General features: G+C 41.4%; 1 protein-coding gene across 2 annotated transcripts in view; it reads left to right on the top strand.

The window, feature by feature from the left end:
- Positions 1-17,453, top strand: part of vgll4b (vestigial-like family member 4b) — a 38,327-nt gene that overhangs the window by 15,459 nt on the left and 5,415 nt on the right. Inside the window, exons 1-3 of one of the 2 annotated variants that reach the window (XM_038697787.1) lie at positions 1,114-1,487; positions 7,905-8,148; positions 16,892-17,171. In XM_038697787.1, the coding sequence (XP_038553715.1) occupies positions 1,406-1,487; positions 7,905-8,148; positions 16,892-17,171 (606 nt within the window). In that variant the 5' untranslated portion in view covers positions 1,114-1,405. Of the gene's footprint in view, positions 1-1,113; positions 1,488-7,904; positions 8,149-16,891; positions 17,172-17,453 lie in introns of those variants that run through there. The other variant, XM_038697788.1, reaches the window with a different exon arrangement.

Raw genomic sequence — 17,453 nt, 5'->3', positions numbered from 1 at the left:
GAACATGCGCATAGCAAATGTGTGTTTGCATGTAAAGTCACACTCTAAAGTACAGCCACACCCTGCTCATTATGTTCTCAATTACGTACCCAGAGGAAACTCTTCTCTATATAATGCGATGACAGCCATGTTCACTGTTCATCTATGATGATGATAGCCTACATATTTCCTCTTTTCATCCCATTTGCCTCCTGCTTTTTCCACATCAATAACTTTTATTGAAGATATAACCTTGGAGTAGCCCATCTCAAGCACCAGAGGGCAGGAGAGAACCACTCTGAAATTGAGGCGACTTCACTGGGACTTGGTAAATTTTTATGTCTATTAACATCAACACAGTGAAGTTTGCTTTCCTTCCATGTATAAGACAGCTATAAGCAATTGTTCACATTGCACATTGAATATATAGATTATATAATCTGCTCTATTTTTTTCTTTTTACATGTGTAAACATGTGTACATACCTACTTGAGGCGTCATCACGGTATAAAGAAAAGTCCTTAGTCTATTATATTATATTCTGTTGGAAGGGGCCTGACACATCAACACATTGTAGATTGAGGGTACATCACCATCTTTGCCAAAATTAACGTTTTATAATCAGAAACCCCTTCAAGAGAAACACTGTTACCTTTCTTTTTACCCTCCTGGCTATTTTTTCTCCTTTGTGTCATCTCTGTGCTCCCATATCTGTAAACAGTACATTTATAGTGACTTATCAAAGTTTATAACTTTTATGTTATCACTGCAGGGACTCACACCCTGCGATAAGGTTATGGCAACCTTTATGGCACCTTTTAATCTCAGTTATCACTTCTATATTCTTTGGTATCTCAGGTGCGTCTGTTGTTCCACAACAATCTTGGGCATGTTTTAATATCCTGTGGCAAAACTTCTGCACTGAGACTTGTGATACTTTAAAAATGTAATACGGGATTGCTGCAGCCCGTTGGGTCTCTCTGGCGCTCTCCTCTCTCTTTCTCTGTGCATGAGTTTGGAGAGGCTGATCTTGCGCGTAAAACATCCCTGATATTTGAGGCGCTCCAGGGATTTAGCGAGCATGCCCAGTGCGCCCCTCTCAGCAACAGAGGAAACCACTGGTGCAGCATAGGAGTCATACCAAGCATAGCCTGCGTGTCAGTGCAGTCGACTTACAGCTGGCTGTGAGGAGAACTGGCGCTACTCTTTGTTTTGCTCTCTGTCACTGCGATACATTTACCTGTATTTCAAAAAAGTAAAGTCGTTAGAATAACTGAAGTGATCTGGTGTCGATCCTCTCCGCTGGTTTTCATTTTATTAAAGAGACTTCTAGATAAATCAAAGTTGGAGGCTGGGCCTTTAGCTTTTTGACCGTCGTTTGAGAGAAGGAGAAAAAGCTGGTATTTTTTTTGTTAAAACTCGATAAATGCTACTAACGAAAATGGACCTGTTGAACTACCAGTACCTGGACAAAATGAACAACAACATTGGCATTCTCTGCTACGAAGGTAAAGTGAAAGGTTTGAGGGTGTTACTACGGTTGTTTCTAAAAAGCTCGGCAGTGGCCGTTACGCCGAGTTAACGTTAAGTTAGCGACGTTGTTGGTCGAAGTTTTCACTCAAGTTACTTGCGGTAGCCTAGCTGTTTTTTTCTGCACGTATTGCAGAGAAAAGTTGTAGGATTTAATACACGTTGATTAATTGAATTCCTACGCAACTTATGAATAATGACTTCTTTAACTGGTTGTAACTTTTTAACGTTTTGAGCGTAACGCCAACATACGTTATTTTTCCACAGAACGTAATTTACGTTAGCAACGTAACGTTAGTAAATGTAGTTAATAAAGCGTAAATTTTCACTTTTACCTAACGTTATTTGCTCGTTATCTGAAAAACTGCATGTTTATAAGCTTGTCTCTTCATTTTTGAAGAAGACCTGTCTAATGATTGAGGCCAAATGCTGAATAGTTCAATAGACTGGAAGCCATGTGTGAATGGCTCTCCTTTGGCTGATTCACTCTGTTACTAGTTCGTTGCTCATTTATTCAGACTTTCTGCTCTCTTTTATTCATACCAACCTCTTGCATTCCTATCGTTGTGATATTTGTGGTTAATTGTCTGCCTGTAAGTTAGTTGAATCAGATTCTGACAAAGTCTCAAGGATTGACACAATATGTTTTTTAGTGATTTGAACCCAGCACAACAAACTGCTTTTGCATTTTAAGATAATATGTGTATTTGTTGAGGGCTGGGGCTTGTCTTCTCCTAACTCTGCAGTGTGGCTTAAGAGTTATTTCTAGCAGGGCAGCTTAGTATTTCATGTTATGTCATGTGGACACACAGACCAGGAGCTTCCATGCCTTTTGCAAAGTGACTGACTTTGAAGCAGTGTAACTCCTGTCCTCCGCTCTGCAGCTAGTGCTCACATGTCAGGTTGTAATATCATCCAGTCTTTCTGGGGGCTAAATACAAGTTCCCTCCTCTGTCTCTCCGCCCCTGATTTCTACTGCAACATGCATAATGAACTCCAACATTGAAATAATATAATTCCTTGTTTAATTAAGTTTAGATTGAATCCGACCTGTGGTTTTCCTACTGAAATTCACCTAAAATTTCATGTTAGGATTGTAAATAGTGAAGAGTTGTTAAAGGTTGTGACTAATGATTAATGCCCGTCCAAGGTTGATTTATACAAAACACAAAAGGCTTTCTTTTCATCTCTCCCTCTCTGCTGGGCTTATTTCCCCTACTGTTACTGTACCACAGTTAGCAGCTCCTTTCTACATGTAACATAATGAATTTGTGCATCCGTGCAATTGAAAACCATTTTGCAGATTTGCAGGGAGGGTCAGAGAGGCACTCCGGCAGGTGTCCAAGTACCATTTTATATGAGCAAGTAAGGAAGGGAAGATGTTTGGTTTTAGCGATTATGCATGTGATTGTGGTCTCTCCAAGCAAGAGTGTTGTGTTGCTGTAATTCCTGTTTGAAAAACTGCAGCTAAAACTTGCTTATAGGCATGTGGCTTTTTCAAGTTTCCTCAGGGGTTTGGGCTCTTGAGCCATTTTTGTGACGGATAAGACTGCCACTGGCCTGGGACTGAAGCCAGTCAGAAGGGTTGTATGTGTCACAGCAGAGCTTCATCTTTCTCAGGTTTCATCCTGTCTATCCCAGTGAAGAAAATTACAGGAGTGAAGAGGGGAGGGGACTACTTTTTAGTGTTATTTTTATACTTGTATATCGTCCGGGTGTTTCTTTTATGTGATAGATTTAGACACAATACATTATTTCTATCTCTGGAACCACATAAAGGCAGGATTCGCCCATCTATTTGTTTTTTTTTGGTTTGTGTGTGTGTTTTTTTTTTTAGCTGACTGAGCTAAAGCCTCACTCTTATCATGTGTCTCATGATAAGAACACAAATGGAAAAGAGCCAATCAGTAAAAAGAGTGAAAGAAAAGCCCTTCGTGTTCAAACATGTTGAGCCAAGAAGGGGTCGGAGCTTTGTGATCTTCAGTGTGCAGACATCTTGTTGTATCCATGAGCACACATACTCAAATACATTCCTGACAAATACTCATACATACCGGTGCACTATCCCAAGAGCTTCACTTCTATACTGAAGCTTTCTCACTGTTGTCATCATTAAAATTAGCCCGTTCAGGTGTGTCAGTTGTCTCGTATGTGTGTACCTGTACCCTGATCAAGAGAAAGGTTCGGTGTGGCCTAATTTAAAAAAAAAAAAAAATCTGGCGTTTAGCATAATCAAACATGCACACTACACAATTTAATGCTTTTGAATAACTGTCTAAGGTTTAATGATTAGTTTAAGGATCGGGTCAGTTTTTGGAAGGATGCGAAGTGGCACACAGTGAGCTTTTTGTCAGTGTGATTAAAAACAGACAAGGATAACAAGATAAATGGAACTATTTCATTGATGTCTATGGCTTTTTGGGGGCTAATACATTGACTGACAAAGTTTAGTATTAAGACATTGATCTCCATCCAATTCCCTCTGTGACTTTTCCCGTGCTTGAATGTGAAACAAAACGACAAAAAGAATCACACGTAGATTTATGTGCTATAGTGAAATGAAAGGTTGATAGTAATTTCTGTCTGTTAATTATGCTACGGTAACACAGATTCTGACTGACAAAGTTTGGTTAAGTGACATTGATCTACACAGTATCAGTGTTTTCTGTCTGACCCATGTTACCTTCTCTGTCTGTATCACTTACCTCATCTCACTTTTGGGCTTCGAAAGATCACATCTAGCATTGCCTTCTTGTGTTGTAGCCCCGAGTGGATGGACGAATGTGTCAAAAGCAATAATGTGTTGATTTTGAATACAAAGCAGTTCTGGGAATTCATATTAAATCTATAAATTTAACAGCAGTTATGAAGTCATATATAAGTTGGCCTTGAAGTGCGGGCAATCTGTGCTTATGGTGCCAGGTAGCATAGCAGGAATCGAACCCTGTTGTCATGCTTTAGAACAAGACAGCTAACCTCTACCGTGTGCCGTTTAGCGCTCAGTGTAGCATACAGAGTATGCCATTATTACATTCATTTTATTACAATAACTGATCAAGGAAGTCCATTAATTTGCAGATCAAGAACGCCTGGTTGCCTGCTGCAGCATTGTAAACAGTTGCTAACTGTACACTCCAATCTCCTGCAGTAGCACACCAACTGATTGCTCCCATTTCATTTCAAACCATTATGTTTCACAACCATATTAAACTGTGCTGTTGATTATATTTTTGGAAATGATTGTTTTTAGCCAGTTGTGTGATTGATTTGCACTATTTGACCGCCCTGCAGTGTTTTAGCCCTCTGCCACTCTCTTTCTCTGTTTGTCTGTTCATCTGTCTCTCCCTCCAGCTCTCTTTCTTTTTCTGTAAAGCTGCTACCAGTTGTATGCCTGGCAGTGAGGGGTGCTGGGGAATGCTGACTGTCCCTTTTTGGTGCTGAGCAGGAGAAAATAAACAAGGTTGAAAACCTCCTCAAAGCCATGTACTTTTGTCAACGTCTCTCCCTCCTCGTCTGTCTGTCTTGCTCTCCCTTCCTCTTTCTGTCAGAGATCAAACCAATCTAACGTCCGGTTTAAAAGTTCAGCTCACACAGACGAGATGTTCTGAGCTTTTTTTGTATGTCCTTTTTAAGTATTTAAAGCCTAAAACCTCTATGGACTTAAACATTTTCTTTTACGGCAACCCAGGGGGGCAAGTTCAGGTTACAGAGAAACTCCGCCAAAAATAATCACTTTGCAGAGAGAGAGAAGAGGACATGCTTGGACTCATCTTTTTTTAAGTATCTGAAGGGGGAAAGGGAAGAGGGGAGAAAGAGGGAGGGAATGGGAGTGATAGAGAGGTTCACCTCCGTTTGTAATCCAATCTCATCCTGATTCCAAGCTGTTTGAAGTTCTGTCAAGAGAAATAGGCTTTGATCATGTGGACCTAATGAACTGAGCGAGCAGAGGGGAAAAGATAGTGGAGTGGAGCTTTACTTCTGTGCAATAGCCTGTCTTTCCACTGATTGTCTGCTGGTTGAATTTAGTAATATTGCAATGTTTTTTTATGTGCTAAACAAATATGCAGAATAGATAAATTGTTATACTTTGTGTCAGTATTTCTAATACATACACGCTGTAGCTAATTTTCTTGTGTATAGCATAGCACGTCTTCTTGTTCCCAACTGTCTTTTGAGGTTAAACTGCATGAAAAGACAGAAGGGCAAAGCAGAGAGTCCTATTCTAGCATTTTCATCCTGTGTATTTTTTTTTTTACCCAATGCTGTTCAAATATCATTTGGTTACATTTTAACTAGGCTTCAGAAACACCAACACAAACATTTTACTTTTAAAAGTCTGTCATGTTGAAAGAGGCATGCCTCACAGAGTTTTGTTTTTAATGCAAATCTATACACCCAGTCGCCAGTTTATTTAGTTACCCCTAGCTAGAACTAATGTAGTGTAAATCTGTGTTCGGATTTTGTAACAACTGAATCTCACACTGCCTCCAAAATGACTTTGAATTCATCTCTCTAAACCGCTGTCAACAAAAAACTAAATATCATGACCTTCATGAATGCAGGGCTTCATTAGTTTTTAGATTGTACACCTAACTGGTAACTGAGTGTAATGTTGCTCAGGTTCACTGTTACGCAGCAGGTCGGTCAACAGTGTTTGACTTATGCGGCCAAATGTCTTATTTGTTTGCAGGGGAAACACTTGCAGATTCGACCCTTGTTGAGCGCCTCACTCCTGAGCTTCTGATAAGCTTTTTATGTGTCCTGGACCCTGATTGGACAGTGTAGTGTCACAGTCTCCCTCCTTTTATTGCCATCCCTCTGCCCTGCCAAAAACAATGATGTCACCCTTGTTGCCATGGTACACAGTGGGGCGAGCAGGAACATGAGAGAGAAAGAGAGAGAGAGAGAGAGAGGAGCTGCTGCTGTGTTTGGGAGGCCATGCTAAAACTAAACATGCATAGAAACAGTGGAGGAATAGAGCACATATTTTTATTACATTACAAAGCCTTTTCAGGGTGTGTGTGTTTGTGTGTGTGAGTGCTACAGCTTTCTGAATGACTTAATGATATAATTATTTTCAGATCGGGGTTGAACTGGTTTTCTATCAGATTTTATGACCTCATGCATCCAAAAGTCATTGTGTTTTCTTTCAACAAAAGAATCCCATACAGGAGACTTTCTCTAAGTGTTATGCTTCTAAATAGTATTTTAACTTCACTTTTCATCCAGATTTGTAAAATCCGATAATCACCTTTTTAAAAAAATATTCAAAATAAACAATGTGTATTTAAATTCCCAGAATCAATAAGAAGTGTCCAGCAGAGTCATCACAACTTTAAAAGTAATAAGGACAAACATTTAGAACAATACTTTTTGAATGGTTATGTCTCTGCTGTGATGCTAATCGGCACTGATGCATTTATACTTGTATATCGTCCGGGTGTTTCTTTTATGTGATAGGGTTTTCATTTTGATTCTGCAGAAAAATAAATAAATCTCCAATATATGATCAACGTCATTTGAAATGAAGCAGGAACAATCAATTGGCGTTGCATTACATGGGATAGTGTTAGTAACCAACAGTTTTTTATGGGAGTAGTTATGAAGAAAGCTGCGAGTCGAGGCTTCATGTTTTGTTTTGGAAGAGCCAGACAGATACATGAGGTCGAAGCAGTGGAAAGTCCCCGCGCTGAGACAGAGCCAGTGGTAGTTTTCCTGATTCTCTTTTGCTCTTACTCCCACTCACTGACGATTCTGTAGGCCTTCTGTACCAGGACAAGACTGCAGGGAAGCAGAGAGAGTCAGACACACAGAGAGATATAGTACACACACATACACACACATATGCAGAACCCATCCACAGCTATTTCTTCCAAAACATTCCTAACCAGATACTCCTCTGCTTATGCCAGAGGTTTGTGCCTCACTCAGCAAACAGTAAAAGTCAACAAAATCCAAAGTTTGACCTGGAACACAGCCTGTACAGTAACACTGTCATGAAGTAGTTTTTGTGGTCAACTTGTTTAAAGTGGCAATAAAAATATTGCTTCCTACTTGAACATACCATCATTTTGACTAATTACCCCTAATTTACATCCATGGCTGAGCACCCTGTTGGGAGTGTAAACGTGTCAGTTGACAGCAAAGGCATGAGTGTCAGTTCATGCTCAGTCATGTTTGAAAACTTAACAAATATTCTCATTGTATAATAATAATAGTTCTTTTTTTCATTGTACTCTAAATTTCTGGAGCTTCCTTGCCTCTTTTAGAGTTGGTGTAAAAGTAGACTTTACCTGCTCTCTGTCCTCATAAAGATGTTTGAATTCTCAAACTTTGTAATAGAGGCTCAGCATCACTAATAACTCACTCTCTCCTTCATCTTCTCCTCTTCTCAGGTGAAGCAGCTTTGAGGGGCGACCCCAGACTCCAGTCCCTGTCTCTGTCCTCATCTTCCTCCTCTTCCTCCTCCTCCTCTTCGTCGTCATCATCCTCTTCTTCCATCTCCTCCATCTCCAGCCACAGGACGGGTCCTCCTCCCATCAGCCCCACCAAGAGGAAGCTGAGCGGGGACCAGGGGGACAGCGACATGGACGACAACGAGCATGTGGCAAAGATGAGCCGACTGTTTGCTGCGCAGCTGTGAGTACACACGCTGAGAAACACTCATTAGTTGTTGCACTTACACACTTTCTAATAAAATCCATTTTGAAGACCTTGAAATAGAGTTATTTTCTAGGTGCTCATTTCCTGAGGTGCTGGTAAAAAATATGTGTCTCAGATTTTCTTTGTTCTCCTGTCTCTGCCTCTTGCGTGCGCACACACACACACACACACACACACACACACACACACTGAAGAGAGCACCTTGCTGCCTAGAAGCTACATGCATACAAAATTACTTCACTTGGTGGAGCTGTGCACAGGCAGGCTTTCTCAGAAGTCCCAGTTTGGACTCCAGGGTGCTATGCCAGGTTTAGCTGGCCTCACGGTGTTCCCCTTATAGCCGCAGATCTCTGGAAGCTTGGAAACGGACTGCGCAACAGAAAGATTACTCACATCTCCAGCGTTCCCACATTCCCACTTCCAGAGATTCCAAAGATTCTGGAGCGCTGGTTGGTGGTGAAGCCCTGCTAGGGCTGGGGGCAGTGGAGTCAGAGCTCTCTCCCTCTCTCTTTTTCGGTTTGACTGAGTCAGTCATGGGCCATTGCTATTTATTGCAGACAGTCAAGGAGGTGTTAGATAGAGCGTTGCAGTTCTGCATGGATGCTAATTGTTAGCAATATGTCCTGTAGCCAAAAATAGCAGTAATATTAAAAATGAAGGATAGCTGGTTTTGTGTGACTGCTTTCATCACAGTCACTTGTTTTCTGTGACGTGACACAACGGAACCCAGTAGATGATACACTGGATATAATAGAAGCCCTGGATTAAGAGTAGAGCACTGTTACTGCCAATGTATTTATGTGGCAAAGCATGTGCAAACAGACAGATGCATGTGTGGATGCACATGCAGTACATGCTGTCATTAGTGCATGATGGCACAAACACCATTTAGACTTTAAAGGCTGGGAAGTTTGTGCAGCTGCTGTGAGCTTGTATTTATAGCATTTACAATTAATTAAAATGGCAAACGAGAGTTGTAGCAAATGCAAAAGTATCTGAATGTCCAAGGAAATTTCTCAAATCACTCCTGCAGTATAATTCACTCCTCTGCAAAATGATCTGCATGATCTGTATGTTCGAAACACTTTACAAAATGGCTAAATCCACTTTCGCATTCTCATAAATAGGGTATTAGTAGTAGTTTATTGGTGAAGCGGTGGTTTGGAACATACAGATACAAATAAATAAATATCAATAAATTTTATTTCCAGAATAAGTTAAGGGCTTTTGCCTGGTGAGTCTCACCACGACAAAAGTAATTGCAAAAGTTGTATGTGCTCACTGTCCTGTGTGACAGGGCAGGGATATTTTTGCATGGCTTGTGTTACAGGTAGGAATCTATGACTTTTGGGGGGGGGGGTCTTTGTTCCCTCATCTTGTGACCATCTGGGCACACATAACAAAGGATTAGCTTCTTTTTCTTGGCATTTGTGCAAAGTCATCTTGTTTTTAGTTATGGATGTGTCAGTGGTGGGAGAATTACCATAATACTCTTCAGAGAAGCCAGGCAGTAAATCCGTCTCCCCACTTGGTGTTTAATTCTCTTGTCTCAGTTGTTTTTCACTTCCTTCTGAGAAATGTCTCTTGCACGATGCGGTTAACTTCTGCATACATTGATAAGCAAATGCTCCTACTCGCGTATCACGAGTTGGATTTTTATTTTGTAAGTCGGCCTGACTAAGTACAATGGGACTTATTGTCATATCAGCTTTCAGTTGGTGTCGCAACTCCTAGCCACAGCTTCTAAATGCAACCAATTTGTGAAGTTAAAATTGGGTTCTGTGAAAATGAAACTGATCTAAATAGTCTGTGAGGTTTTAAGAGTTTTCAAACTGCTCACTGTACTGTGATTATTTCCTAGAAGAAACCTGTGATAAGCCATAATCCCTTTATTTAACCTTCATTTTAATTATGTCCTTGAAGTCATTTGACTGTAGTTGCTGTAGGTTAATCTCTGCCCAAGAAAAGTCAATTGCTAGTTGACTTGTTGCAACTTGAAGTTAAATACAAGGCTTTCTACAAGCTTCATCAAAATATTTTTTTTTCCATTCTGGGAACCTATTTGCCGCAGGGCCATCCTCTATATGTCTTATTTTTAGTTATTTAATTTGAGCTTTCTCTGAGGGCATCCTTTCCCTGGCAAAGGTAGCTGCTTGGGAGTGACTTGTTGAAACCTGCCGTCAAGAGTCGGCCTCTGAAAAGTTTCCCTCCTCGTTTGAACTGTCGTGCCTGTCTAAAGAACAGTGATTACACTAAAGTGGAGAATGATGGGTTGTCGTTACAGAAAAAGTTTTGTTAAAAATAGTGGGGAAAAACAGCCTCTATAGAAAACACTGGAGGGTACTTCACGGTCGACTTGCCTTTACTGAACATACACAAGCTTTCTGCTTCATTTAAGTCATCTTTCAATTGTAGGAACAGTGATTAGGTTTAATTTGAAAACGATGGACTTAGTTCTTGGGAAAAGGCTAGACTGAAAACCAGAAAATGAACCCCTGCAAACCCCCCCCTCCCACACACACACGCACGCACACACACACACAGTTCATATTTCCAGAGATGGTTATCTGACACCATTCTAGCTGCTTCTGTCTGTGTAGCTTGTTTTGTTTTTTTTGTCTGCACTGATTGCTCTGCTCCATGTTGACTGTTCTTGCATGTTTGGCAGCTTTTGTGTTCATTCTCCTCTTTAAAAAAAAAACAGTTTTCTCTGTCTTTGCTTGAATGGCAATTTTCCTGTGTGCTAAATAACAAGCATTTTTTTGGTTGGTTGTTTTTTGTTTGTTGTTGAGCTGCTTCTCGATGGCTTTGTTTTGTCTGCAAGTTTGTAAGTTTCGATGAGTGTTGACACAGACAGACAACTGACACCACCGACTTGAGGCGGGGCTATGTGAATTCTGCATAAAAGTCCGATTGAAAACTTTGCCAGTCTTAGTGGCAGGCTGATATGTGGACATGATCTCTGTCTGTTCTGAGTCTGCATGTGGTTGTGCAGGTATGCACATGTGTCATAGTATGTGATGTCCATGCATGCATGTGTGCTTGTCCATCTGTGTGTGTGTGTGTGAGTGGGCTCCTTGTCAGGCAGCAGGGGCTACTTTCTCATTTTCTCTGAGGAGAAGGAGGAGTCTTGAACAAAGAAGCCTTATCCTGTCCACTGGAGCCTGCGGGCTGGAAGCTTGCTGCTGCCTGCCCGCCACTCTGCAGTTGTAAGCCAGCCAGTTTAAAAGTCCTCTTGCTTAGCTGTTTCATCCCTCCTTAAGAACGAGAGGCAGTCACAGAGCAAGGTCTTGTATAGGCTTTTAATCTGGGAATATAACTGCAGCCAGGTTACATGTGTCTCAGTGGCCATTAGGTTGGTTGAGAATAAGAATTTATGATATTTTCTGTGTAACCATATTGAGTGTTTTTTTTAAATACTGTGAGTTGTTTTTCTCTGTGAATTACCAATAACACATAAGAGTTATTTTACTCAGTGATGAACCTGATGAGTTGACCTGCATCAGTGCTTGGAGCAAGCAATTCTTTGTTCTTCTTGTTCTTTAGCCTGATGATAATGATTTCTTTACCCTTCATTATTTTAATTGCTGAAAAAAAGCTGGCATATGGACAATTATTCAGCTATACACGCTTTTCACATGATACGTAATCTTTCTTTCTCATTAGTGCTATGTTACTCTGAAAGGTAAGGCTATAGATCCAAGTTCCTCAGCTTGCTGCAGTCAGTACTGTAGCATACAGTAACTGCAGCTGCTTTCTACTGGGAACTTCAGCAGCAAGTTGTTCTCATGGAAGTTTCTCCATAGACCAAATGCAGAGAAAATAAGAGAGGGTGTGTGTGTGTGTGTGAGCGTGGCCAAGCCTGGTGAAGTCATTGTTACCCTCTTGTTTTACATGGGACTATTTTGCAGTGTGTGAGCATGTGAGGAAAGGAGGGAGAGCATATGGGTGTTTTTTTTTTTTTTTTTTTTCTGTGTGTGTTCACATGTTGTTTTCTTTGCCTTCTTGTTGTGGTTGATCCCATATCCGATCTGTCCCAGCTTCAATAACAAAGGATTTTCTTCAGTTCTTTTTCTCTGCAGTCAGTTAACTGTCAAATGTGTGCTTGATATTTATCAGATCTTCTGCATGAAATCTGAAAAGATTTGAAATGGCTGAAAGAAATGATGCAAGGTTTGTCTTGCTTTTCAGATTGGGCATAATGTATGATTTAACATATAGCATTTCATTTAATACTTTATATTGCATGTTGTATGTCAAGGATGATTATTTGATTTATAGCAGTAATAGTCTGTGAACGACATCTGTTAAGGTATATTTCCTCTTGGGGTCGACTGTTCTATTTTAAAGGATACAAATATTATTGGTAACTTCCGCTCAGTCCCGCTACTAAAACCTGGACTGAGCAGAGAATGCAAACTGTGCTGAGATGTTTGTATGCTTTATATACATAGCCTGGGTAGGCCCTGTGGCTCACTTTGTGTGTGTGTGTGTGTGTGTGTGTCCATTTTGTGGGATTCTGCAGACCTCTGCAGCGCCTGGGCCTGGTTGTAACCTGTGGTGAGCCTTCATCTTTTTAATTTTTTTTTGGTCATCTTCTCCTCTCTACGCCCTGATTCTTCCCAGATGTTTCCTGTGTGTGTGTGTGTGTGTGTGTGTGTGTGTGTATCTCTCTCTCTCGCTCTTTATTTATTTCTTAAAGGAGTAGGATATGAACGTCTGCCCAACCAAAGATTTGTAGTGAGGTTTTCTCTGCAGACTTGGGAGCACAATTGTGAGAAACGGCACAGAACTTTTATAGCTCCTGTATAATATAGCTAACTCACCAAATTGGCAGTCTACCATAGAGCTAAACCTGGCACACACTTTTGAAAACTAAACAATATTTTTAAACTCCCTGGTTCCTATGTTTATATTTGTTTTATTTAGTTTTTCATTGTGGCAATTAGACAAGTTAGCTCATACAAAGCTGCTTGTTAACCCAGCAAGAACAAGTTTTCATATTGTACAGGAATACAGATCTACAAACAGTGTGTTTTTTTTCCTTTATAAGTCATTCAAACACATGGTCACAGTTGTGATCTTTAACTTGAGGTTAACTTGAAGACGGAGTGTCATGTGAATGGTTACTTAAAGGCTATATTTAATGACAGATCTGAGTGTGTAATATTGTTCAAGATATCTAAGTATATAATTTATGTATCGAGGGTTGGACTCTCTGGGTTTTAAATTAAGGGATCTTTCAGTGAGTGCCCACCACAGTGACTACCACTAATGCCAGGCTGCACATAACCTAGACTTTAGTAAAATAGAATCAAAAAGATATCTGCTCTCTATTTCATTGTGTCAAGCTGTCCATTCTGATGTCAGTCACACAAGTCACACGGTGACTTTTTTTGTGGAGTTGTGGCCGGGTTTAATTGTGCTTTAGAACATAACCATCTTAAAACAATCAGAATTCGAAGCTTCATTTGAAAACCTCAATAAAATAGTACAGCGCTAGTGCTTTCTCTCACATCTATACAGACTGTACAATATTAGATCTGTGCTTCTCTCCCTGCCCCAGGTTTGTTGTTTACTCCATATTGATGCTTGCTCCAAGTGTAATTAGTAACCCAGTGAACATTTATTGTGAAATAAGATTAAGCTGCGTCGCCAACCTCTTCCCCTGTCTTTTTTTCCCCCCACAATTCACTCCTTATGCCTCTTCTTTTATTCAGTTTTTCTCCCCATACCCCTTGTAGGTGCCAAGTCCTAGTGTTCTTTACTTTCCAAAGGCGCTCTCTCCTTTCTATCCCCCCCCACCCCCCGCTTTCATCCCCTCCTCTAGCTCCAGACCTGGCAACCCTGTCTCTTCAGCTCTATCCCTTGTTACCGCCCCCATCCCCATGTCTCATGTGTAGCCCTCGTCGTCCGCCCTTCACATCCTCTCCCTCTCTCTTCCCAGCTGCGAACCTAACGATAATTGAGAGGTGAGTAAGAGACACAAAGACACAGGGTGGGTTTTTGAATGCCTGATCCCTGGCATGAAATGCGGTCCTGGGTTTGGTGGGCAATCAGGCGAGGGGAACGGTGGGGGGCGGTGGTGGATTCGACAGCCACGCCATTCATTGGTCGGATTTGTTGATCCCGTTCGCTGGCTCCTGCAACGGCCCCTCTTGTGCGAGGATGTGGGCATGCCTGCTCTTTGGCAATGATTAAAGTTTGGAACAACTTCCGCAACCTTACTCAAGACCCAGCTGCTGGTGGGGTAGAGAGAGGGAGACCTTTATTATCTCTTTGCCTCTAAGCTAATCAAGGGATTGTTTATATTTGAAGATAACAGAGTTATACAGGAGGACTCTGGTTTGTAGCATTTGATTAAAAGTTTCCTTTAGAAATCATTTAAACACTACATTCATTTTACTATGGCCTGGTGTAATGTGATTAACTCCACAGTGCTTTTTAAACTATTTGATAAAGAATGAAACTGAAAATTGATGCCACTATAAGAAAACATGAAAGCTTTTTGGTGAGCTGTCGGTCAAATGTCTCCCTCTTTAACCCTCAGGAAGTTTGCTGTGTGTGTGAGGGGGGGCGGACAAAGACAGAAAAAAAGAAGAGGGGGGTTCCTGCTAATGTAAGCTCTCGGCACAAACGAAGGAAAATACCGACCTCACTCTTTCTTGTAGTAGAGGTCCGGACCATTCACAGTCTAGCTCCCCCCACCTCCCCTCAGCTCTTCCTCTATCCCCCTCTGTATTCTCTGGAAACTATTTATTTGTGGAGGACGGTGCTGTGGGCTCCAGATGCTTGACCCAGCAGTCAGGTTGCCTGGTCACACGGATCTACAACTGTTTGCCTGAACTTGGTGTTTTGCATCCAAACAAACCTTAAAGGGCCGCCGCAGCGTATTCCCTCTTGAGTCTGTTGCGTATTGTCATTCAAACTCTTTCACATGGGTGGGGAAATGCCTCCACACGGTATCTGGTGAAGAATAAAGAGGGAATGTCACGTTAAGCTTATTTATAGTAAATTTTATGTATTTTTCCCAATTGAGGCTTCTATGATGTGTATTTTGGTCTAGGAAGGAGGAAGTCGGTGTGTATGTTCTGATTTATGAATGGATGTGTGTATGCATTTTGGTATGGAGTTGGAGAGGGAAGAAGAGATAGTGAGAGGCGAGACCAGTAAATCTTGCTCCCTGTAACTGGGCCTCAAATTGCAGGAGGGGAGTGGAGCTGCAGTAAGGCTGTAATACACAGTTGCGTACGTACACACACACACACACACACTCTCACTCAGCAAACAGACCACATTTTACGCACTGAGCAAAATAATTGCTACCTGTTAAACTGTAAGCGAATGTGCACAGTATCAGGCACCACCGCTTCACTACATATCAAAACATTTCAAAGTCATTATCATCAGAGCTGGGAGCTGAGGGGGAAAAAAGAGGCCAAAATCTGTGTTGTGTTAAACTGTCGTTACTTTACTCCCTTATCCTTATCTCTGCTTTTTCAATGATTAAAATATGAGCTCACCGATTGGAGAGAACAAAGGGATTTCTTTGCGGTGGGAAGTAACTCTCATTCATATGGAAAGTGTGTAGCCAGCCTACCTTTTTGTTCACCTTTAGTATTCAGCTCATGAGTGTGGCCAGTGTGTTGTTGAACAGAAGTCAAGGGAAAGAAAGAGTAAAAAAAAATAAAAAAACACACAAGAAGAGACATTTCAGCGACAACTTAAGCAGATTAAATCAAATGTTGGCAGTGAGATGCAGACAGAGACAACTTCTCAGCTCGTGTCTGTGCTGCAGGATTTTTCATTTGACAGCAGTGAGTGCAGCTGGCTTCAAGTCCACTGGAGAGATAAAGTTGATTTGCTGTACTGACGAAACCACTTTAGAGCTTTGAACTTTGTGCCTGTTTGCCCCTCTGTGCAGGGATATGTTTGGAGTCTGTCCATGTTGGAGACAGTTAGGAGAGTGTTCCTTCCTGCTTCCTAGACTGAACAGCAAAGAGAGAGAGAGAGTGCCTGTGTGTGTGTGTGTGTGTGTATGAGCATGTGCTATTACAAAACAGTCTTATCAAACCCTCCTGCAATCTGAGTGTGTGTATGAGAGTGTGTGTTTGTGTGTGTGAGGTCAGTATTAATAGCCTCAGAGCCCCATTTACAATTGTTCTTTTGTTTATCTTCTCTCTTCCCTCTTTACTCCCTCATCTATTTCTCTTCCTCTCTGGGCCACTTTTTACCTCTCTGTGTTTATTCGTCTCTCCGCTGCTCTACTTTTTTCTGTGTCCATTTTCTGCCTCAACACTCCAGTCTGTCCTCATCTTGTTTTCTTTTGAGCTCATCCCTGACACCTAAGTTTTGTTATTTGATCATTTTGAATCAGGTGCCATGTAGGTTCAAATACAAAGTTTATTTAAGTTCAGATTTTCTCATCAGATAACCTTTTCTTTAGTAGGAACGTCATTTAGCTAAAGAGCAAATATGTTATGGATCTGGCAAAACTTGAGTTTCAGTTTTTTAGTTTTTTCTTACTTAAAATAGTTGGAAGCCAAACCAAAATATATTCAATATGTAGGCCTATTCACATTCAGTCTTGTTACTGGATTCAGAATCCACATGGTGCTATCAAATCCCAACCCTAAAATACACACATAAAATAAATACAACCCAATATGCATGATAAATTAAGGTGCCTCTCTCTGTCTCTACCTCCTCTGTTCCCCAGGAAACCTAACGGAGACTATCGCAGCTCTCCCGTCTGCAAGGAACAGAGCCGCAGTCCTATCGAGCGTGTGGTGGTGCCCAGTGCTCTGGGAGTCCACAGCAACCACCTGTACAGCCACGCCCACCATCACCACCACCACCACCACCACCACCTGGCCAGCTTAGCCGGCATGGACCAGCCATTGGCACTCACCAAAAACAGCACGGTGGAGTCTGCACGTAGCACCACAGCGGCTATGGCAACAGTGCCGCACACAGTCAGTGCCGTGGAGCGCCAGCAGGTAACTTGCACATCCTGTTTCTTTAGTTCTAGTACTGACTACATCTTTAGTAAAACCTCAACTCTGGTAGGTCTTCCACAAGATGTGACTAATGTGCTTGCATTAGCTGGGCTCGTCAGATGGTGGAGAGTAGAATTTCCTATTTGGCTTGTTGGCCAAAACATTTTTGAAGCCCGGGTGGTCACTGAATCATTCTCTCTCCTTCAGGCTTCAGAACTTCCCTTTTGGGCCGTTTTCTTTACATGAATATTTCCTGCATTTCTAACTCAGTTTTCTTTGTAG

Source organism: Micropterus salmoides, unplaced genomic scaffold (assembly GCF_014851395.1).
Source record: "Micropterus salmoides isolate LMB-PRFRI ecotype aquatic unplaced genomic scaffold, ASM1485139v1 Ms_hic_scaffold_4, whole genome shotgun sequence".
Taxonomy (NCBI): domain Eukaryota; kingdom Metazoa; phylum Chordata; class Actinopteri; order Centrarchiformes; family Centrarchidae; genus Micropterus; species Micropterus salmoides.
Note: the sequence above shows the minus strand (reverse complement) of the source record. Positions and strands in the feature narration are given on the sequence as shown.